Here is a 23,124-nt window from a genome sequence, read left to right as displayed (position 1 = left end):
CAGACTATTAACAAAATTGCACAAGTGGAAAATGATATTGCACAGTGAGAATGAAATGAAATCCCACCTGAAAATATCAGGTTATTGTCAGTTACTGTCAGTGTTTTTTCCATAAAGTTGGGAGTAGGGGGGCTCACAAGAGGCAGATTAAACAAAAGAGCCAAGATTAAAGATTTTACAACACATGGTCACCTGTAACTCTCCCATAACTCTTGTGAAGGAGCCTCCTCCACCTCTACTGGGAGCAATCAGGTGATCTCTCCTGACACCTGCTGGTTGCAGCTGCACACTGCAGCCTGTGGAAGCACCTCTCCTTCACTGAGCAGGGATAGCCCATTTTTATGGCAACTCCAACACTTTTTTATTATTATTTTGAATGCAAACTATTTATAATATAATATAATATCAATAGTTGCAGTTCATGTATTATAGCATGTTTATTTGCTGTAGTCAAGGCAGCTATAAGCAGCAATGCTAACCAACCAGGAGAGCAGGGCTGAGGAAGTCTGGGCCACTCCATTGTTACAGGGAGTTAAACTTTACATTATTATTTTGTTTTACCCTCGTATTTACTAAAATAAAACCACTGAAATCTTCAAATTAAAAACAAATGAACTGCTATTCCCTTTCGTAACGTATTTATCATCGAACAGCAGTTATCTTGTAAATATAATGTTTGATAACACCCCTCCGTTGTGAGACGCAGTTGGTACGGTCTGTTGCCGCTGGTTGCTGCTCTCCTTCCTGATAGACTCTAGTGTATCAGAGCCGCGGTCTGTCGCTGCGAGGAGGAAGGTGAGTTCAGCCTTTTTTCTCCATTCCTGTTCATTTATTTGGTTATTAACTGTCAGATATAGATACCTTCACCTCTCACACGTCTCCTCCGACTCCAGCTTCTTAATGTGTAGCGTATTAAAGTAGTTTTGCCTCATTTTCCTCTGTGTGTGTCTGCCTCCTCTCATCCTCCTGCTGTGCTGTCGTGGTCCTGCTGCTCGGTTTATGTTTACAAACCCAGCTTTAAAGCAATGTGGAGCAATTAAAATAGCATGCATGCTGAGTTACAACACACATGTTGGCTCCATAGTTTGTGAAAAGCTCACAAGCTGTTGGAGCTCTCTTCATAATGTGAATTTAAAGGTCAGCTTGTTATAACACTGGGCTGAGAGATAACACCTACTGCTGCAGGTGTTCCTCTGTGTCCCTGTGGGTTGGTTGGTTGCTGCAGACAGTTTGCTGTGGAAAGCAACAAATCCTCAACAATGAGAGGTGGAAAGGGATACAGCAAAGTGGAGAAGTATTTTTTTTTTTATAAAAGCATTAATATATTCAGGTGTTTCCTCAGGTAAAGGAAGAAAGTGAAACTAGATTGTGTGAATGCTCTCTTGTGAAAGCTAAATTAAAATGAATGTTAATGTTAAGAAAGTAAGAGGTTAACAAGAGCAACCTATAGGACATGCTTCAGGTTCTGTATGACATCATTATTAGATTGTGCTGTTTTTTAATAACACTTATCATAGGGCTACAATGTAAAGGTAAATCAATTTTTATTGTCACACATTGTATATAGCACAGCACACAGTGAAATGTACTGGGTGGTTGGTTGCTGCAGCCAGTTTGCTGTGGAAATCAACAAATCCTCCACAATGAGAGCAAGGTGGAGAAGTGTTTTTGACAAAAGCATTACTATATTCAGGTGTTTCCTCAGGTAAAGGAAGAAAGTGAAACTAGATTGTGTGAATGCTCTCTTGTGAAAGCTAAATTAAAATTAATCTTAATGTTAAGAAAGTAAGAGGTTACAAGAGCAACCTATAGGACATGCTTCAGGTTCTGTATGACATCATTATTAGATGATGTAAATGTAAATCAAATTTGTATTGTCACACATTGTATATAGCATAGCACACAGTGAAATGTACTCTCTGCATTTTACCCATCCTAGTATGTTAGGAGCAGTGGGCAGCTACTATACAGCGCCCGGGGGGGAGCAGTTTTTAGGGGATTTGGTGCCTTGCTCAAGGGCACCTCGGCAGTGCCCCAGGAGGCAAATTGGCACCTCCCAGCTACCAGTCCACACTCCGTACTTTGTCCATGCAGGGACTTGAACCGGCGACCCTACGGTTCCTGAGTCCCGTAGTCACCACGGACTGAGCTACTGCCACCCCTACTAACTATTATTTCCATTGTCCATGTTCCTGTTATTTTCCTATTATATTCAATAAGAGTAGTTTGGTCTGAAAGTTGTCAAAAATCAAATTTCCCCAGAGGCCAAGGGGACATCTTCAGATTAGTTGTTTTACTCATCCAAAAGATAAGATAAGACTTTATTGTCCCGAAGGAAATGTGTCTTGGATACATACATTATCTGCCGTTAAGAAATGCGCCATAACACAGTACATACCGTACATGCCGTATACACAGGCTGTCACTAGTCCACATGCATACACACACACACGCAGTACCAACAGTACATGCAAAGACTGCCACTGACACACCCAACCAACAAAAAGCTGTTCAATACTGTCCGAAAATTCTAAGAAAACTTGCAAATATTCAGATTTGAGAAGCTGGAACCTGTGATTAGATTGGCACTTTTGCTTAAAAAGTGACAGCCAGCTGTGACAGCTCACTGCAATCACTATACCATTATGTGTTAATTGGGCTCTCATTGAAGTCTGTTTTGTTAAAGTGCAACCAAGAGAATCCGCTCCTGTTGATGATTTGTTTATGTGCATAATAAAAGAATAGCATCTTATGGTTATTTCAACAGACACAATAAAGGTGAAGTCTCCCACATGGCAGTAACCCACTCACTTGAAGATTAAACCACTCAGCTCCAGAGCATTGCCCTCGTAGATGCCGCTCAGCCTCCGTCTTTGCAAATGGCTTGCTGCTTGAAGGACGAGCTCCTCTGTTCCATCTGCCTCAGCATCTATCAGGACCCCGTCAGCTTTGGCTGCGAGCACTACTTCTGCAGGAAGTGCATCACCGAGCACTGGAGCAGACAGGAGCTTCACGGAGTGCGGGACTGCCCTGAGTGCCGTAGGACCTTCACCGATCCCCTCCTCTCGCCGAGTCTCAAGTTGTCCAACATTGTGGAGCGCTACTCGGCATTCCCGCTGGACGCCATCCTCAACGCTCAGAGGAGCTCCTACCCCTGCAAGGACCACGAGAAGGTCAAGCTCTTCTGCCTCACCGACAAAAGTCTGGTGTGCTTCTTCTGCGACGAGCCGGCGCTACACGAGCAGCACCAGGTCACCACTATTGACGAGGCGTACGAGGAGATACAGGTCAGTTAAAGCACACACACACATACACACACACACACACACACACACACACACACACTCTGACAGCTCATTAGCAAGGGTGAGGCTGACATTTTCTTAAAACCCATCAGCACTCCACGCCACATTCAGGCAGTTGCACTCATTCGCCCTGTGGGAGCTGCCCAGACAGTTCAACCTCAGTCCTCTATTGCCACAGAGCAGCTCCACTGAAGCAGTTTGGGGATTTTGTGCTTCGCTCAGGAGTACTTAGAGCGCAATAGGTGCTGAAGAGTGAAACGTATCTAATTTAGTTTTCCCTCGCTGATGGCCACATTACCTGTCTCATCTGTGAGTTCAGTCGGGTGTCATTCTGGCTCTGAAATAAAGTTTTTTTTACACTGTGTATAAATGTCAAACCTGCCTTTTGCCAGCAATGGTTATTTTAAGTTACACATTTAAATTCTGGAAATAGTTCACAAAATGTACAAATGAAACACTGATACTAGTGATGCACTATGGATAGTATTGGAGTGTCATAGTGTTCTGAGTGTTTTATGCATAAAGTAGAAGAATTGTGTCTCAGTGAGAGGATTTTGGCTCTGCAAGTAATGCCGCGCACAGACTACATGAGAGCCAAGCTGATTTTGGACCTGTTTCCTCCCTCCTGACAATCGTCAGCAAAACCTCGATTTTTTGATAGTTCTGAAGACTATCTATCCAGATATTCTTGTGGTGTGAGGTATGTTAAGAGTGTTTTTTACATCCCCCCCGATCCATCCTGGCCACACCGATTTCAAATCGGATATCCTGTTGTGTGTGGGGAACCCCGAGGACAGCCGATGACGCAGTCACGTGGGAAAAATGGTAGCCAATTGGTAACCAAGCTGACTGAAGCAGTGGGACAATCACCGCCACCATGGCGCCCACGGATAATGCATGAGCTAATGCAAACCTCAACGCATAAAGTAGTAGTAAGATGGACCTCAGAAATGGAGGAGCAACTTGATTTGTGGCAACAACACGAGTGTTTATTTAACGCGTCTCCATGACTTCATCCATTGAGAGCAAAAACTAACATCGCTAATTCTTCCTACCCATCGTACGCCATGATTATTTGGACTAAAGTCACGTTTGATCGTTTGAGATTTTGCGAGATATCCATTTTTTTGAGTCGGGACTTTTGTTGTTCATGAATGAATCTGTTAGTGTGTGGTGTGCTGTTTTGACCAAATCGTTGCTCACCACACACTGTAGGAACAAAACTATTATATTTAACATTTAACATGTCGTTATGTGGGAGGTCTCTCACATTTTAAACATCTGTTAAGATTTCAAAAATCTTTTAGTGTGGGCCAGCCTTCCGGAAATGTAAGCGTACGAGAAGATGTGAAGCGTTTGTTGAAATGAGAACAAAAAACTGATCCATTAATGTTCAGATCAATAATATTGTTCATGACAGTAACTTTGTAGATACGAGCTTCCTTACGAAGCTTATGTTAATGTGTCATGTGTGTTTACACTGAGTCATATTTTCCACATCAACAGGAACCGTTCAGTGTTTGCTCTCCTCTCTGTGTTTGGATAATTCCATTCCCACAGAGCCAAAATCCAATAACTGTGAAACAAAGCTCCTAATCCCGTTCCTCCTTAGCTCCAGTATGCAAAGAAACACATTCCAGTCTCATTTCATGTAGCCTGTCTCATTTCTTAAGTCTGCTGCTGTTACCAATGTAGATATTGAGATCTGCTCTTTATAACATAAAACACATTTGGCTTCCAGTTTTGTTGGCAGACAGCGAGCTGAACTTTCTGATAAGAAACAGACCAAAGTGTTGATTGTTAACACTCATGTATGCAGGTTTGAAGGGTTTACACTCTGCCGTTGCAGATCAGACCAACGCTCAGGCCACATTGGACGTCACACTAACAATCTTTCACAGCTCTGGTTATTCATAACATTGAGGTTAATGCTATACTATCATCTTTACTGTTGGTTTGCATTTATATAATGCCACAGCCGCTGTAACTTTTGAGTGTTACTTTATAAGCGCTGCAGAGACTGTATCAATGAGATTGACTATTCATTACACTGACCTATTGCACTCCTCTGAAAGTGTATCTTTGACACTGGCAAGCTCATTTTGCTCTCACTGCTCTGAATCCGTGAGCCGGTTAGTATGGAAGCTGCAGCTGAATTATAAACTTCATCTGATGCAGAATAGTGAGACAGAATTGATGAAGGACATTTTGTCATTTTCAGAGTACGAACCTCAGAAGTTGACACCATTTCTGATTTCTCAGACATTCTGAGGTGTTGTGTTGTGCTGATTGACAGCTGTTGGTAAAACAACAAAGCCAATCAGAGTTTTGTAAAACTGGATTAAGAATTGGGACCTTGTCCTTCTTTGCCAGAGCCAGAAAAATAGCGATAAGTGTGGATGAGATTATGCAGCTATACGTTTGCTCCTATCAGCTGTTACTGCAGCTTTCATGTTAACTGAAAATTAAGTTGCAGGACAGATACGTTACTTCTTTATTGGTTATATATCTAAACTGCTGATTGCACTGGAGTTACTCATCTGACAACATTACTGGTATCTTTGTACACTATGTACATATAACGCAGACCATTATTTTCTCTGTAAACTTTGTTGTATGTATTGTAGGGCTGTCAGTTGATTTCAAATATTTAATCGCGATTAATCGCATGATGGCCCATAGTTAATCATAGTAATCATAGTTAATTTGTCAAGTATTTAATACTCTTAACAACATGGGAGTGGGCAAATATGCTGCTTTATGCAATTATATGTATTGTTGGAAATCAATTAACAACACAAAACAATGACAAATATTGTCCAGAAACCCTCACAGGTACTGCATTTAGCATAAAACAATATGCTCAAATCATAACATGGCAAACTGCAGCCCAACAGGCAACAACAGCTGTCAGTGTCAGTGTGCTGACTTGACTATGACTTGCCTCATAATGCATGTGATTATCATAAAGTGGGCATGTCTGTAAAGGGGAGACTCGTGGGTACCCATAGAACCCATTTACATTCACATATCTGGAGGTCAGAGGTCAAGGGACCCCGTTAAAAATGGCCATGACAGTTTTTCCTCGTCAAAATTTTGCGTAAGTTTGAATTTAGCCGCTGTAGTATGACATGGTTGGTACCAATGGATTCATTAGGTTTACAAGTTTCACAGGATACCAGTATTTTCACTCTAGCGTTAAAACTGAGCCCGCTACAACCTCCGAAAGATCGATTGCGTTAAAGAAATTAGTGGCGTTAAAACGATTTTGTTATTATCACGTTAACTTTGACAGCCCCAGTGTATTGCTTTTGTGTATTTGTATGTTATCATAAATATTCAATTCTGATTGGTTAATCATGGCGTTCTACGGTCTGTTTTTTCTTTATAGCAGACCGTTGCTATGTATAACAGACCGTTGCTATGGGCGCAGTCCTGATGTCGGAGTCTGGCGGAACATTTTTGTGTCACATTATTGATTTCTTAAGTAAGTAGCCTTGTGATAAGCAGTGTTATAAATGTTAGCATCGGGGTCCTGCATCGCCCTGTTGGGGTTTATTTCACAACAATGACAATGACCCTTACATGTAACATAGCATTTATTTTTTATTTTATTTTGCTCTCTTATTTCTTTATTTTGCTTTTCTGATACCTGCACCAAAACAAATTCCATGTGCACAATAAATAAATTCTGTTCAGACAAAATAAAAAAAACCTCACAAACAATAATCAGCATATGAATGAGTGAAGCAATATGGCAATTCAGTCTAATTCTCATTCTTAATATCAAATGCTTTTAAATATTATTATTTTTTTAGGGATGTTTTAATGGGATTATAACCAATTAACTCCATTCAGGTGGTTGTGAGGAGAGAATCAAAACATAAACGACAAGTACAGATTTCATGTAAACATAGTGAGACGATAGAGCTCCAGCGGTGCCCTTCTGTGTTCTGCATTGAATATAATTAACAGCGCTGTGAACTTCAATGCTGTCCTCCTTAATTTCCAGTCAGGCTCTGCACTGGAAGCCTGAGAAAGGTCAAAAGCGTGTAATCTTGGAGCAGAAGTAATTAGGCCCAGCACAAGATGTTTCTCTCTTCCTGGACACCAGCTTGTCCCTCTGCTTGGAGCGCTTTTCAAGGCGGCGTTCTGGCATTTTATATTCTGGCAGGAGCTTTGGAGGCTTCCCAGATCTACAATACTGAAAGAGAGTACGAGCATACAGAGGCCCCATCGGAGACAACCCAGTCTCCCGATGAGCTTGGCATACTCGCCTTTTTAGATCTACAAGTGGGGCGGTTTGTTACGTAACGTCTCATCATGTCTTACGAGACAAACACAAACATCAGAACACGGCGGCAGATGGTGTCACAATTATTTTCTGTCACGTTCGTTTGAGATTACAAAGTCAACTTTATTAGGAACGTGTCTACCGTAACTGTGAACTTTATTCTCTGAATTAAGGAGTCCATGTAAGTAACACTGTGATAATAGATATCATTTCTTGTTTCCTTCCAGAGAGCAGACAGGAGCTGTGTGTCAGATAGAAACTAATGTGTGAGAGCTGTGCCTGCAGGCACAAATTTCACTTTCAGCATGAGGCTCGACGATGCTTAGCTAAAGTGCCAAAACAACATGGTGAGGATGTGTTAGAGTGCAGCAGCAATCAGCTCCAGTGTTTTGACTGCCTGGGCCAGAGGGGTACATGCCGTGCCAGCTTGGTGACCTCTTTTAAAATGAACCTTTACAGGGTGGGAAAGTTTGGCGATGAGAGGGGGGATTTTGGTAGGTCGAGAGCCAAAGCTTGATTTTTTGTGCCGAATTGTTTGACACTTTGGCACATGGGATTTTGGATTGGCGTAAGCTGTGTATATACGTTGCTCTCTCTCCTCTGCCTCTCTGTTAGCGCGATATAACTCATCATTTGTGTGGTTCTGCAGAACTGTGACTCCTCTTTAAGATGAGCTCACAGAGAGGGGGAGGAGAACTTCTATGGTCTGCTTAAAATTGCCAAATATTCTGTGAAGAGTCATGATTTTGTTGTACGGGAAAACCAAAGAAAAAAAAAAAACACGCACACTAATGTCTGAGTAATAGTGGTTCACGGTTACTGTCCGTTTTCCCGGCAGTGTTTGCTGCTGAGTTACGTCATCCTCCATCACCCGCAAGAGGAGCAGGATGACACACACATGTCCTCCATCACCTTGTTGTCATCAACCCTTCTATCTTCAAACACACTGACGTGTTTCAGAGCTCCAAGGATGACAAAATCAAATTTCAACATCCACAGTAGACAATCAGACTCAAACATACAACCCCCTACGCTGGGCCACCATGATGAACTACAGAAACATAAAAACGTAGTCTGATCCAGAACTGCTTTGTGTCGGCAAAATTGTTCGGATTTCTTTGGTGATAAATGTCATCACTGTAAATACATCATCTCACAATTTATATCTATTCATGGCTTATATTTTACATAAGCTTTAATTCACTGTTACAATACATTTCAGTATTTGAAGCCTTAGATTTGATATTCTCAAACAGACTAAATTCCCAAAGGTTTTTAGATATACCACTAGGGCTGCCCAATTAATCGCATATTAATCGCAATCACAATTTTTGGCTCTTTTTATCTGTTCAAAGTGTACCTTAAAGGGAGATTTGTCAGGTATTTAATACTCTTATTAACATGGGAGTGGACAAATATGCTGCTTTATGCAAATGTATGTCTATATTTATTATTAGAAATCAATTAAAAAACAAAAACAAAGACAAATATTGTCCAGAAACCCTCACAGGTACTGCATTTAGCATAAAAGAATATGCCCAAATCATAACATGGCAAACTGCAGCCCAACAGGCAACAACAGCTGTCAGTGTGTCAGTGTGCTGACTTGACTATGTCTTGCCCCAAACTGCATGTGATTATCATAAAGTGGGCATGTCTGTAAAGGGGAGACTCGTGGGTACCCATAGAACACATTTTCATTCACATATCTTGAGGTTAGAAGTTAAGGGACCCCTTTGAAAATGGCCATGACAGTTTTTCAACTTGGAAGTGAAAGCATAAAGCAGTGCTGCGTTTATTTAAATGTATTTATATTTGTCCTTAAAATCAATGAATAATCATAATAAATAATCGTGACCACAATATTGATTAAAATCAATATTAGCCATAATCTTGCAGCCCTATACACAACACACTGGTGTTATGTCATGGCACCACCACTGAGACTGTGTGTTGACAGTGTGTTTGACTGGCCAGTGTCCACTGACGAGGGCAGCCTCTGGTTAGTCCGTGGCAGGCTGTAATCTCCTTAGCCTGGCATGTCACTCCGCTGACCTCAGGCCTTGAGTCTTGTTGCCGTGTTGAGAGCTTTACCTCCTGCTGATTTGCATCCTTTTCCTCCCGTAAACGCTTCTGCGGCCAAAGCTGTAATGCACACACGCACACAGACCCAGCACCCGACCACCGTTGCAGGGTGACGCACGCACATCTGGCAAACATTCACCCAGCACATAATTGCTTGCATGCGCAAATTTCGCAACATAAAGGACATTAAGGTAGGATGGAGGAGGATTTGTGAGGGAGCGGAGATTTCACAGGGAACTAATGCATTCTGATTAGTAGGGTTTTTATTCCACCGGGCATATTGGACGGCATTAAACACCATTTAAACGTAATGTACAAGAGCAGAAAGCACTCTAAATGCAAAATCTCAATTTTCAAGAAAAAAAAAATTCTCAAACATCTTGAACTAAAACATTAAACTGAGCCACAATCAGCCCTAAAAATCTCCAGATTCTTAACCAAGCAGTCTCATCATTTTAATCCTTATTTTGTTGTGAAATTCATTTGGCCCGTCAGTCTTACTTTGAACTCATTAAATGAGGTTATAACCAGAGAGCCAGACACTCTTATCTACCGAGCCACATCCTTCACCCTGTACAATGTGTGCTTTATGTTCTGGGAAATGATGCCTTTTGTTTTAGGCAACATGGTTAATGGTGATGAGATTACAGTTCCCTCCCTCGGTCAGCCTCCGAGCACTGGCGCCATCTTAAATAGAGGTTGGCTGGATCGCTGTAACCCTGATTGGTGCTGGACGAAGCTGCGCTCTTATTATCACACCACTGTGGCCTAAAAGTTGGCAGTCAACTCCTGTGGAGGACAAAGTGGGAGCCACAGCAGCCACTGTGCCTTAATTGTGATGATGGAGGCTGTCAGTGGGCTGTGTGCGACCACAGTATAGCAGGGCTAGACATCCTGCTGTCTACCAGCCCTAGGGACGTGTTTCCGCTCTACTTGACAGCGATGTTGAGCCCAGACAAGAAGGGGACTAAGACTGTGGCCCCTGGTTATCCATGCATACTTGGGGACTTAACTTTGTCCCACAGAGTATAGATACCATACAGTAGATGGTATAGCAGCAGGCAGCTGTGCAGTAATGCTGGTCTGAGTTCGACTAAAGCCCACGCAGCTGAAGAATTAAATGATTATGTAGTGTTGAATCGCCCACGCAGACCTGTCACTCAAAATGTCCAGATGCACCTGTGAGCCGTCCTCCATTAACACCTTTCTTATACCTACTTATTCCCTCCTTGTCAGACAACAAACAGGCGGGTTAATCATGAAAACGTATTAGCGGGTTCTCTCGTCCGCCTCGCTGTAATGCAGGGTGGCGTTTTGAAAAGGAAGAACGAGCATGCCAGCCTTTGAAGTGTTCCTCTGGTGGTTTAAAAAAACATGGCTGTCTTTCACTCTCTGACTGTCAGAGCCCCAGCCGAGAGCTCTCTCCGAGCCTGCCATCACCACGCATGGCCGTGCTGCTGCAGTAATGAGTCAGGCAATTTCAAGGGCACCCACGGCTGCCATCTCCCCTGTGGCTCGCCACAGTCTGCTCTCCTTTCCTCCAGCAGCTCCATCTCTCTCTTTCTCCTTTTTTTCCCTCTCTTTCCTGTGCTTTCTTCTCTCTCAGTAATCTTCTTGTTTTGAAGGTATGTGCTTTATTAAAAGCTACAGATCTTGTTTGGTAACCAATTGGGAAGTTTGGGAAGCTGCTTCCCACCCTGCTAATTCCCCCCCAAACAAATGAGTTGGTCCGGCTTGGCGGTCAGTCAGAGTGGTGTGGCAGAGAGGCTGCGTTCATGCGGAAATGAAGCCATGGGGAAAGACAGAACAGTCATGTTCCATTAGGGCAGCGCTGGCATATTATCCTCATCCAGAGAGAGGCAGTAGCTTGTGCTGCACTTATTACTGATACCACTGATGATGCTTGAGGCAGGGCAGAGTTGGACTGCATGTTTAATTCAGCCCAGGCTGTTGGTAGATCAGCAGATAAACAGCTGCATTGATTGGAGAAAGTAGAGCTGGTGCTTCCTGCGTCCATCACACAACATTTTGTCTTGTTTAGATGATTACTTTGGCTCAAGCTTAAGTGAAGTGAGTCAGATGTCGATACATCTGTTGTGCATTAGAAATGTTTATGTAGGCCTTCTGCACAGATGAGGGCAGGAAACATGCAGGCCAAAGATGTTTTACAGCCACATACTGTAAAGAGATTATCTCCCAAAGTATTTTAAGGCCAAGATGATCGCAAAATCCAGTTAACAGGTGTTTCCTAAAACTATATTGACTAATGATACTCTTAGAAATGATTGTAGACTAATGAGTCCCCACTTGCTCATAGATAGCTAAGAAGCTGATGTTGTTATGCTTCCGCGACCGCAATGGCCAGAGTAGGGATGTCACGGTGAGGGAATTTTCCCACTGGTTTAATGAACTTGTGACCGGTGTTACCGATTACACAGGACATTTTACAAGAAAATATGGCGCTCAATATATGTAGACCGCTTACTTTGATCTTTATCGTTGGACGGCTGTGTATCTGGCCTCTCCGGTCCAGCTTTCGCTCCAAGGCTGCAGGTTTCCACCCGGAGCCGCTGCACCATGCACACCGGCTGTGACCACTCCGTCCGTCGCTCAGCGATTGTCTTATTATGTTATGGTTCCCTTATATCATTTGGTTTAGATCTGACGCTTTGCCAAATAGGAGCTTTTGCTTTTCGCTTTGACACCAAATCCTCCGCCATCGTCTTGTCTGTCAACTCTCTCTTGTTCCCAGTCTGAAATCTGACTTTGGCATAAACGTCCACTTGGACTCAAGAATGAACTTATTCGATTTTGGTGGTCAAAGGTCACTGTGACCTCACAAAACACATTTTTGTCCATAACTCAATAATTAATATGCTAATTATAACAATTGTACACTAATGTCTAATAGGTTAAAATTATGAAGTGATGAAGATGAGTGATATTCCAAAATCAGACAATAAAACTAAACTAACACACAGAAAAAAAATTGTTGAACATTCGATTTGTGCAATTGATTTGCCAGTTTTTGTTGCCATCGTCATCCTCTCCTCGTCTAATACATTGATCTTTGGTTTTTAGTCTCCATATCTTCTTTTTTCATTATTTATGGTGAACATGTTCTGTTGCCACATGCTTACACACAGTAGGTGTAATAAAGATATAACACACTACAAATTTATGAACTATGGAAAGGGGAAAAGTCAAATATAACACTGAGTCATATAGATTGATGGATAGTTTTAGAAATGTAGTGAGTAAACTGGCAACTGAGTGTATATTTGCTTTGCGACATTGTAAATCATACAACCTCAAAGATAGCCACCTCTGAAGAGTTCTGCAGAAGTGCATTTCATAGGGCTGTCAAACGCATTAACGCAACTTGCGACTTGTAGGCTCTAGCGGGCTCAGTTTTAAAGCTAGAGTGAAGATACTGGTATCATATGAAACTAGAAAACTTAAGGAATCCATTGGTACCAACCATGTCATACTAGCTTGTCGTGAAGGAGGTTAAATAACGAAACTCCAAGCTCCAATCTTGAACTAAATTTTGGCGAGGAAAGGCTGGCATTGCCTTTTTTTCAAAGGGGTCCCTTGACCTCTGACCTCAAGATATGTGAATGAAAATGGGTTCTATGGATACCCACGAGTCTCCCCTTTACAGACATGCCCACTTTATGATAATCACATGCAGTTTGGGGCAAGTCATAGTCAAGTCAGCACACTGACACACTGACAGCTGTTGTTGCCTGTTGGGCTGCAGTTTGCCATGTTATGATTTGAGCATATTTTTTATGCTAAATGCAGTACCTGTGAGGGTTTCTGGACAATATTTGTCATTGTTTTGTGTTGTTAATTGATTTCCAATCATAAATATATACATACTTTTGCATAAAGCAAGCATATTTGACCACTCCCATGTTGATATGAGTATTAAATACTTGTCAAATCTCCCTTTAAGGTACATTTTGAATGGATAAAACAAATGTGTGATTAATTTGCAATCCATCGTGATTAACTATTTTAATCTGTTGACAGCCCTTGTATTTCATTTCCTGTTTAATTGCACAAGCTCCCAATGATTCATTGTAAATGAATGCATTGTACCTGCTGACATCAGTAGTCAGACATGTCTCTCTGCCAGTCAAACCTGCAGGTCACAGGGTTGCTGTGCATGCTGTAACTGGTCTGGCAGACCAGAGAGGGAGAGGAAGGATCACTGGTGGAGAGGAGAGATTTACTGGTCATCTTAGTGGATGAAAGGGGAAGTGCTGTCCTTAAAGTTTTGCGGCTTAAAGCGAGGCTTAATGCTGCTCCCTAATGTGAGGCAGATCAGCAGGGAGAGCCGCCTGCACACCAGCGACACCGCTATAAAGATTTCATTAAATGAAAAAGACCAGGCAGTGGAAGATGTTTCTTTTTCTCTCTCTCTGAGGTAGAATAGCTTTTAAAAAGTGGTGAATATGAAATGAGAGTTTGAGGAAGATGAGTTCTTGGCTGAGACAATTTCAGATCTTGCTCCATGAGTGGTCGCATTATTTAGGCTTCTCTGCTTTACTGTTTTGTCCGTGTCAGTTTGATATTTGGGTGGATGTGAACTGCTGTACCCAGCCGCTGCAGCCATGAGACTCTGAGCCCTGCGCTGCTTGATTAGCTGGGGAATTAAGACAGATTACAGGCCATTGTTCTCGAGGGTCTGGGCAGGGCCGGACCGGGCTGTAATCTCCTGTAATTCCCAGCGTCCGTGATTTGCTGCAGCTGATTTAATTAGACGTGCTGCTGATAGGAGTCCTCATTTACAGCTTCCAATCAGCCAGACTCAGGTCTGACCCTGAGCTAACAAGTCTAGAAGGAGGAGGAGGAGGAGGGAGAAGGAGCCTGATGATGTTTACCTCTTAAATACCTCTTTTGTCTAGATGAGAGAGTCGAGCTGTATTTCTCTTACAACCCTGTGGTTCTCCCACAGTCCAGGTGGGACAGGAGGTGATTGATAGGCAGGCAGGCAGGTGCTTAGTCTCGGTCTAGTTTTAGCTTTGGGAAATGGTGTCAAATTAAACAACAGCTCTTTGCAAAACAGTTGTGTAATTATCTGAGTCAAGAGGGAATAAAAGCTTGTTAAATAATCCGTTTTTATGATTATGTGTGAAAGTGGAAAACTACCAGAGAAGTATAAGGGCCACATTGAGGGGGAAAAAAATCGGAGATTTCGAGAATAAAGTCATAATATTACGAGAAAAACATTGTGATTTAATGACAATAAAGTCATAACTTTACAGGAAAAGAAAGTCGTAATATTACAAGAATATAGTCATAACTTTATGAGGAAAAAGAGTAATTTCCTCCTCCACAAGAGAGGCGGTTTCCCCCAGATCCGTGGGGTTCTTTTCTTCGAAATAAACACAGTTTCTTGCACAATCTTTTCAAGGTCCTGATACTTATGATGATGTAACGTGTAACGTGTGATAAACATGTAAAATTACTACTTTATAATATTATGACTTTATTCTCATAATACTACGACTATTTTTTGCTTAAACTTCTGACTTTTATTGAGTTTTCCCCAACGTGGCCCTAATACTCTGTCTTAGAAAACACTCAATGAAAGTGAAAAAAGGTTTTGCATGGCTGGTTTGGCCTGTATATTAACTGATATCCCCATTAGCTGTTTTAAACACCGTAACTCCTAAATTACCTATTAATGTGATATATGGTCAATTCAAGTTTCTCTGGCTAGGTAATCTAAGAGCTTGTTTATTTCCCATAATGCATTTAGTATGCATCCAGGGTCAGGCTAATCAGTGGGGAGCAGCCAGCTGTATTGTCTGTCCTCACCCTGGTTCCTCCACTCATCATCGCTCCCAGTCTGCACATTAACGGAGGCTTCCTGCTCCAGCAGCTGTTTGCAGTTTAGGCGTTTAGCAGAAGCTCTTATCCGCTGTGACTTACAATAACTGCAGCTGTAAAACAAGCGAGCATTCGTCAAGCATTAAAAATGTAAGTTGTCAGATAGATTAGAGGGCTGGGAAAAGGGATGCATCTTAAATCAGGAAAAGTCAAGTAAGAACATCTTATCAGCACCGCCATGTATTGAAGTGACAGAGAAAACTCCTCTTTTGATATACAAGGCATGCCTTGGTGGTGGTTTAAAAAAAAAAAAACACGTTTAAATAAGCGCCGGAGGTGTTCGGAATCGGTTTGTTTGCTTGATCGTCTCTCAGAAATCTTTTTCTCTTCATTTTGGCTTTTCATGCACACCAAGATGACGATTTTTGACACCTGAAAACAGAGCTTTTTGAAAACGATCTGCAGAAAGATTAAATCTGAAAACATGCATTTTAATGTGAATGAGAAAACTGAGCTTTTTAAATTATGCGAGCCTGATTGGGGGCGGTGTGGCGCTAAAGTTAAGAAGATTAACCCCCTTTAACCCACTTTCCTTTTAAATGTCAATCTAGGTGATCACATGATACAGGTGTTGTCATGAGGCGACTTCATGATCGTATTGATTTGCACCAAAGAATTACTGCTAGCCTGATGAACAAGTAGCATTTATGACCAGCAATAAAATGACTATTTTTAGCTGGTTCAGATGTCTGTCAACAGAAACGGAAAAATATGTAAATGAGAACAACTAAATGGTGAACTTGTCTGCATTAAAACACCATCTAGTTTATCACAGAGAGCAGGAGACTGAGCAGAGGTTAGAGCAGTAACTTGGCTGTCTGTTCCACTCCTTACCAGATGTTAAAGCTCAGTTTTGTGGTTTGCTGACCAAAACCGGACGAGGAAGAAAAGATTCATCTGCCTTTTGTTCTGTTCAGCCGTTAATGTGGCAGAGATACTTACAAAAATTACCTTAAAACGGCAGTGTGGACGAACGTTGATTTCACTTTGTCGTCATTGCTATAATATGTGGGTATGTGGTAAAAGATGAGCATTTTCTCAGGAGGTCGTTTGGAGAGCTGAAGTCCTGCCCCACTTTCTGGTTAGCTTCTGTTCCACTAGCTTATAAAGACGTTTTGCTTAAATCTATGTTTTCTGAAAAGTAAAAAGTAGGGATTTAGAGCTGCAACTATTAATTGTCGATTAGTTTAATAGTTGATAACTAATCAAATAACTATTTTGATAATCGATTAATAGGTTTGAGTAATTTTTTAAGAAAAAAAAAGTCAAAATTCTCTGATTCCAGCTTCTTAAATATAAATATTTTCTGGTTTCTTTACTCCTCTATGACAGTAAACTGAATATCTTTGAGTTGTGGACATATTTGAGGACGTCATCTTGGGCTTTGGGAAACACTGATCAACATTTTTCACCATTTTCTGACATTTTATAGACAAAACAACTAATCGATTAATCAAGAAAATAATTAAAAGATTAACTGACAATGTAAATAATTGTTATTTGCAGCCCTAGTGGGATTTTCTGTCCATTTTTTACGCTGAGTTGGTCTCTACTGCTGTGCAGGGCTTTAGATTCGAGCATTGTCATTTTAACAAAGCTTACATGACAAAGACTTCAACAACTGGAGCTCCCATGTGTCATCTTGTGACTAACTGCTCAAATCTTTCTGTCCAGCACAGTAGTAGATGTTGCATTGTCTGGCTGAAGCGAGTGAAACAGTGTCTAGCTTTAAAAAGGGGAAGTTATTTGTCTCTCTATACTGTGGTAGTATTGATTAATAATTCACTCTGTATTATATATTTTGTTTGCACAGCACACAATACCACTTTGCTTGTATGTGGCCTTGGTTTTTCTTATAATTGGGAGTAAAACCGAGAGAGAGTTTTCCTGAAGACTGATCTTAATCATATTCAGTATATTAAGTTTTGGAAGGCTGTGTGGGTTGAAGCTGGTCAATACTGCACAAACAAGACATGCATCAACTGTAAACATATTTTTTTCCTGCTCTGTGCTCAAGCAGAGCCTGAAACTTTTTAATATGATGATCCAGGTTTCAATATGTAGATTATAGGAATCATCAGGGGATTTAATAACATGCAGACCTGACTGAAGGCTACACTTAAAATTCATGGAACTGTACTGCCAGCTTCTGCAGAAACAGTCTGTTATTTTACAGTGTGACTCGACAAAAGAGGCACACATCCCAAATATTTATTTGATGTCTGCGTGAAAGAGAAGCAGACGCACACTTTATTTGGTCAGATAGAGCTGCTGGCGAGTGCATACACAACAGCTACGACCGAATAGCTTCCAGCTGCACCCACGGTGCTTAGACGAAGTAGAGGCAAACAAATCTGTTTGTTATCCCTGCCGTGTGGCGCTCGCTGGCATGCTACCACGTCATGTTTTCTCACATGGTGATTTGTTGCGCTTGACACATGCTACATGGTTTTTATATTAACAACATGTTGACTTTTAGTCACTATTAGAGGTTTTTGACTAATCCTAAGAAGCTTTTTTCTAAAAGATGACACGAGCTTGTGTTTGGTTGTGATGAAAATCTGCTGGCAGTCAAACGTGTCCAAGGGTCATTTTCAGGGTGTGTTTACCCAGCGTGTCCTCACAGTGAAGTCAGTGTGCAGCAGCAAAGAGATGATGGTGTAAGCAGGAAATGCTGTGTTGTTATGCCTGCATGACGGCAAGTTTGGTTTCTGTGTGTTTGGTTTCTGTATAGCCAGGTGGAGCTTCCTAACATAGCTGTTAGTCTAGTGAATGAACCTTGAAAATGAAACTAGAAAAGACTAAACTGAAGAAAATGTAGGTGAACTCACTGCTGAAATTTTGCAGTTGAAACTTTTGACGTAAAACAGTGACAGTAAAAATACTATTATGGACAGTTCCAATATTCAAAAATCTTCTAGGAAAATCGACAGCATTACACGATTACTTTATTTTTGTATCTATTTAGCAGGGACAGTGCACAATACATATATCCTATCAGATATAGCTAAACGCTTATTTTCATGTGTAGTCCCTGGGCTGAGGCCACAAGTACTGCGCAGGTTACAGAGATAAAACATCATTTGTATCAAAATCTTAAAGGAGTCACAATAACTTCAACAACCACTTCAAAACAAACAACAGAAGAACAATACTAAGTTCACACTAGGGAGCACAATATCAGTACCAATGCTGGCCACATTCAATGTCTCTTAGCTCAATGACTACATATCTGATTGTCCTTCAAGGAAGTTTTTAGAAACTATTTAAAATGTTTAACAGAACTTTGTGTACTTTTTGCATACAAAAAAAGCTTCCACGAAAATGTACTAGTGCGGTTACTGTCATCATTGCTTGGTTCCTTCCATACATTAGCTTTTCCTGCTTATGCTTTAGAACAGTGTTTCCCAAATCTTTTTTCTGGGGAACACTTTATAAAAATGACAAACCACCACAACCCACTTCACAATAGGCCTCATCTATAAATCGTGAGAAGAGCGAATTTGTACGTAAATCAACGTTCCTGACCATTTTTACTGCCATTTCCACATCACCTCGTGTTATCTTGAACAGGTAAACCAGCCATGTCGAAGAGATATACGTCTCATAAACTTTGTTTTATATGTTATTGAAAACAAATGCACAGGTTAAATACTTTATAGATGAGACCAAATAAATGCATTTCGGTGAAGTTAACAGGCTCTTGTCTTTTCCCTCTCATCAGTAAAAGAAACAGAATAAACGCTAGTCTTTCATATTAGATTAATTGAAGAAGAAGAAGAAGAAGAAGAAGAAGAAAGGCACTTTATTAATCCCCGAGGGGAAATTCAATTTCCAACAATTTTAATTTCAACACTTGTTATAAGTGGACTACAATTATCAGAACAATACAAACATTCAGGCTGCCTCATGTGGCTCAAAGGTTTACTGCAGATATAAATGTTAAAGACTATGGAAGAAATTCTGCACATTCATTTGGCGACCCTAATAAATTCTTGGTGGGTCCCGACCCAGTCTTTGGGAATGACTGCATTAGAAGGTCGGCTGGAGCCAATCTCAGCTGTCATTGGGCGAGAGGCGGGGTAATTGAACAGGTTCCCAGTCAATCACAGAGCTGACACATGGACACACAATTAACCTGCATGTCTTTGGACTGTGAGGACACAAAAACCCATGCAGGCACAAAATTCACCAATACTTCTAGTAGTCTTTCTCATAATCTTATTTCAGACATCTGAACCCCCCTCAGTCCCTCGACTCACCTCTTCTGTCAAGCCCTGACCTGTTATATACTCAGGCATATGTGCAATGCTGTTCCTTAAAGGCCGCTAAATACAGAAATATTCAGTATTTCAACAATATTGGACCAAATTTCTTTTTCTTTTTTTAGAAAATGACCTTTAGAGACTTATGCAGACAAACACACAACATACTGTTGAGGAAGGCGCTGTTCTGAGGCTGGAGACTTGGACTTCTTGAACAGAACCAGGAAGTTCCAGTCTCACTTTGGCTCTTTATATGCAAACATATAAAACTCTGAATAGTTTGAGTCTGGTTGCTGCACAACTTCCTTATATAGCTACTTGAACCAGTTTTACTAATGATCCCTTTCTTTGGAAATAGTTACAGACGTTGGTGATTCATAGAAGACGCTTGTGGTTTATTTTGGATTGTAATCTCACAGTCCTAAAGGAAGTACATTTTTGTGACGTTAATGTTTATCAGTTGCCTGTTGAGATGATGTGCGGCACTCTCCGAGATTAGCGTCTTGCTCTTGACAGGGTTGATTGATGGCTCTTCAGAGATGGGTTTAAACGGGTTGCTGCTGTAGTGAGAATATTCTGAAATTCCATATTAGGCCCGTAAGCATTTAACCCAGCTGTCTGTCATATAAATTTCCAACTTCAGTTGTGAAATTTGTGTGTATACCTCAGACTTGTTATTTGAATAGCTGTGTAGAAGCCGGTTGTGCTGTAACAGCCTCAGGACGGATGGTGAAGCACTGAGTGTCTTCTGTCAAGCTGGTGACTCTTTGCAAACAGCAGGCTCGCTCTTATCGCTCGACACTTCTCAGATTTCCACTTCAGTGCCAACAACGAACCCCCTGTTCCTCTTAAATGGCTTGTCCTCCGCTGTGTAGATTATCAAACTTACCACTGATGCTCCGAGACCCGCTCAGACATCCAGCTACCTTACTACACACTCTCCGTTCTCACTGCTCCCTCAGTTCAGTGTGTGGACTCTGTAGACCTTCGTCAGCAATTCAAACCCTGTGAATCTTTTTCATTTTAAGGATAAAAATATTAAAAACCGACATGCAGTGTTGTATTTTTTTTGTCCTCAGCTATTCATGTTTGGGGGTAAAATATTTGCATACTCTGTGCCCTTCCTCGCTCCAGGAAGTGGAGCAGCAGCCCCTGAGCATTCATCATTTACATGACGTGCCCTATATTCAGAGGACTGGAGGAGGCCGCCAGCATCAGCGCCTCCAATAATCCCTACTGCTTTTACCAAATGTTTCCTGTAAAATAGATGTAGTAGATGTGGAGGTCATTGGATCAGTCACAGCAGACCTGTTTCATCTGTCAAAGAACGGCTATTTCTGAAGATATATCTGTCAAATATTGTGCTGAAATTGTAGCAGTAGTGTAGTAGTAGGGCTGCTCAGTAATAAGACTAAAAGATGTACCTTTTAGTTTTTACATAGTTGTCAGCTAAATTTCCTTTGATGGGAATTGAACAAATTAGTTATTACACTAGTATTAATTGTGGAAAAAAAATATTGCTGAAAATTTAACAAAAAATGTATAGATTAATCTTTAAAGGAGACATATGCTCATTTCCAGGTTCATACTTATACTCATACGGGTTTCTAGTAGAACATGTTTTCATGCTTTAATGTTCAAAAAACACATTATTTTCTTCATACTGTCTGTCTGAATATATCTGTATTCACCCTCTGTCTGAAACGCTCCGTTTTAGCTCCTGTCTCTTAGGACCCTCTTCCAAAAAAGCCCAATTTGCTCTGATTGGCTTGTGAGAAATATGGTACAACCTATGTGTAAAGGTAGTTCTCAAACCGTGGGCGAAATATTCTAACGAGCCTGCATTTGACATAGGAAGGGGAGTCAATCTGAACGGCTTGTTGAATCAAATGTTTTCTGATATAGGCAGCCCACAAGAAAAACTGACTGGGTTGTCTTATTTCACAGTTTGTGGGTTGGTAGGCACTCCTCCAGATACCCAAATGTATGAGCACAGGCACTGGAAAAGTGAGTTTTTTCATAATGTGTCCTCTTTAAATCATTTATCAAGCACAAATGCAAAACATTTCTTGGTTGCAGCTAATTCAATATGACGATTTGCTGCTTTTACCCCTTTGTTTTATCATTGTAAACTCAATATCTTTGTGTTTGTTTTTCTTTACTCTTTGCCAGTCAGACAAAACAAACAATTAAACCTTATGCCTAGTCCACACTACACGACTTAAGCCCGGATTTTCCACCTGCCGACAGTTTTTAGATCTCCTCCGGGCAAAAGCCCCAGATCAGACAGTGACTTATCTACATAGTGGAAATAGTAAAGACGTGTGGAAACAGGCTATGTTGGGAACATGTGTGCCAACGACATCCTCAACAAGCATGACTACGCCGCGTGTCACTTCCGGGGTGTGTTTTCCTGGCAAAATGTAATTTGGCGACCTCAATAGGGAATTCTCCCGGTGAAAGATCTTGTAGTGTGTGACCTCCTGTCTCCGGTCAGTCATGCAGTGTGAAAACCACAACCACTTAAAGACTCCCGATTACAAGACAGCAAGTTGTGTAGTGTGAACAGTACAGCGATCTGACGTCTGTGAATGTCGTGTAGTGTGAACTTTTGAATTTTCTGACATCTTATAGAGTAATTGGTTCACTTAGGAACATGTCAGAAAATAGTAAAAAATGCCCATCACAAGTTTCCAGAGCCAAAGGTGACGTCTTCAGATTTCTTGTTTTGTCCGACCAGCAGTCTAAAACCCAAATATATTCAATTTACAGCCAGTAAGAAGCAGCATATCCTGACATTTGAGAAGTTGGAACCAGAGGTTATTATTTCTGCCTGACATTCATTTTAAGCAATCAAATCGATTATCAAACTTTTTGGCATTTAACTTTCTGTCAATCGATTAATCAGTCTTGTAATCTCTCCAGGGTAACACTTCATTTTACAGGTCTGCAAATTTCATGGTAATTAGGGGATAATTATATTATATTACCTATATAATATTTACCTCAAAACGTATCGAAAATGACTTTATTATAAACATGATTTCATAATTATATGTTAAAATAGCATATAATGGTTAAAATATGGCCCTTAGGCTTGAGAAGGCGGCTGTGCGATGCTCTTCATCAGAGGTGGAAAACCAAAACTAGTAGAAGACACTTCTGATCAGGCACAAATCTCGCCAGTAAGTCACACAACTTACTGTCTACACAAATGTAACCTGGTAGCTAATGTAATGGTTCAGGGAGTTTTTGAAATAAATTTTAAAGA

The 23,124-nt window shown here is 41.0% G+C and overlaps 1 protein-coding gene across 4 annotated transcripts in view; it reads left to right on the top strand.

The window, feature by feature from the left end:
* Positions 1 to 651: 651 nt before the first annotated feature.
* LOC119492565 (E3 ubiquitin-protein ligase TRIM62-like) overlaps positions 652 to 23,124 on the top strand; it is a 42,315-nt gene continuing 19,842 nt past the window's right edge. For 2 of the 4 annotated variants that reach the window (XM_037777118.1, XM_037777109.1), the window contains exon 1: positions 3,169 to 3,287. Coding sequence is in view for 2 of the 4 variants with exons in the window: in XM_037777092.1 (XP_037633020.1) it covers positions 2,880 to 3,287 (408 nt within the window). In the remaining 2 variants the exon portion in view is untranslated. Of the gene's footprint in view, positions 796 to 2,767; positions 3,288 to 23,124 lie in introns of those variants that run through there. The other 2 variants (XM_037777092.1, XM_037777100.1) reach the window with 2 other exon arrangements.

Source organism: Sebastes umbrosus, chromosome 1 (assembly GCF_015220745.1).
Source record: "Sebastes umbrosus isolate fSebUmb1 chromosome 1, fSebUmb1.pri, whole genome shotgun sequence".
In the NCBI taxonomy this organism is placed as follows: Eukaryota; Metazoa; Chordata; class Actinopteri; order Perciformes; family Sebastidae; genus Sebastes; species Sebastes umbrosus.
Note: the sequence above shows the minus strand (reverse complement) of the source record. Positions and strands in the feature narration are given on the sequence as shown.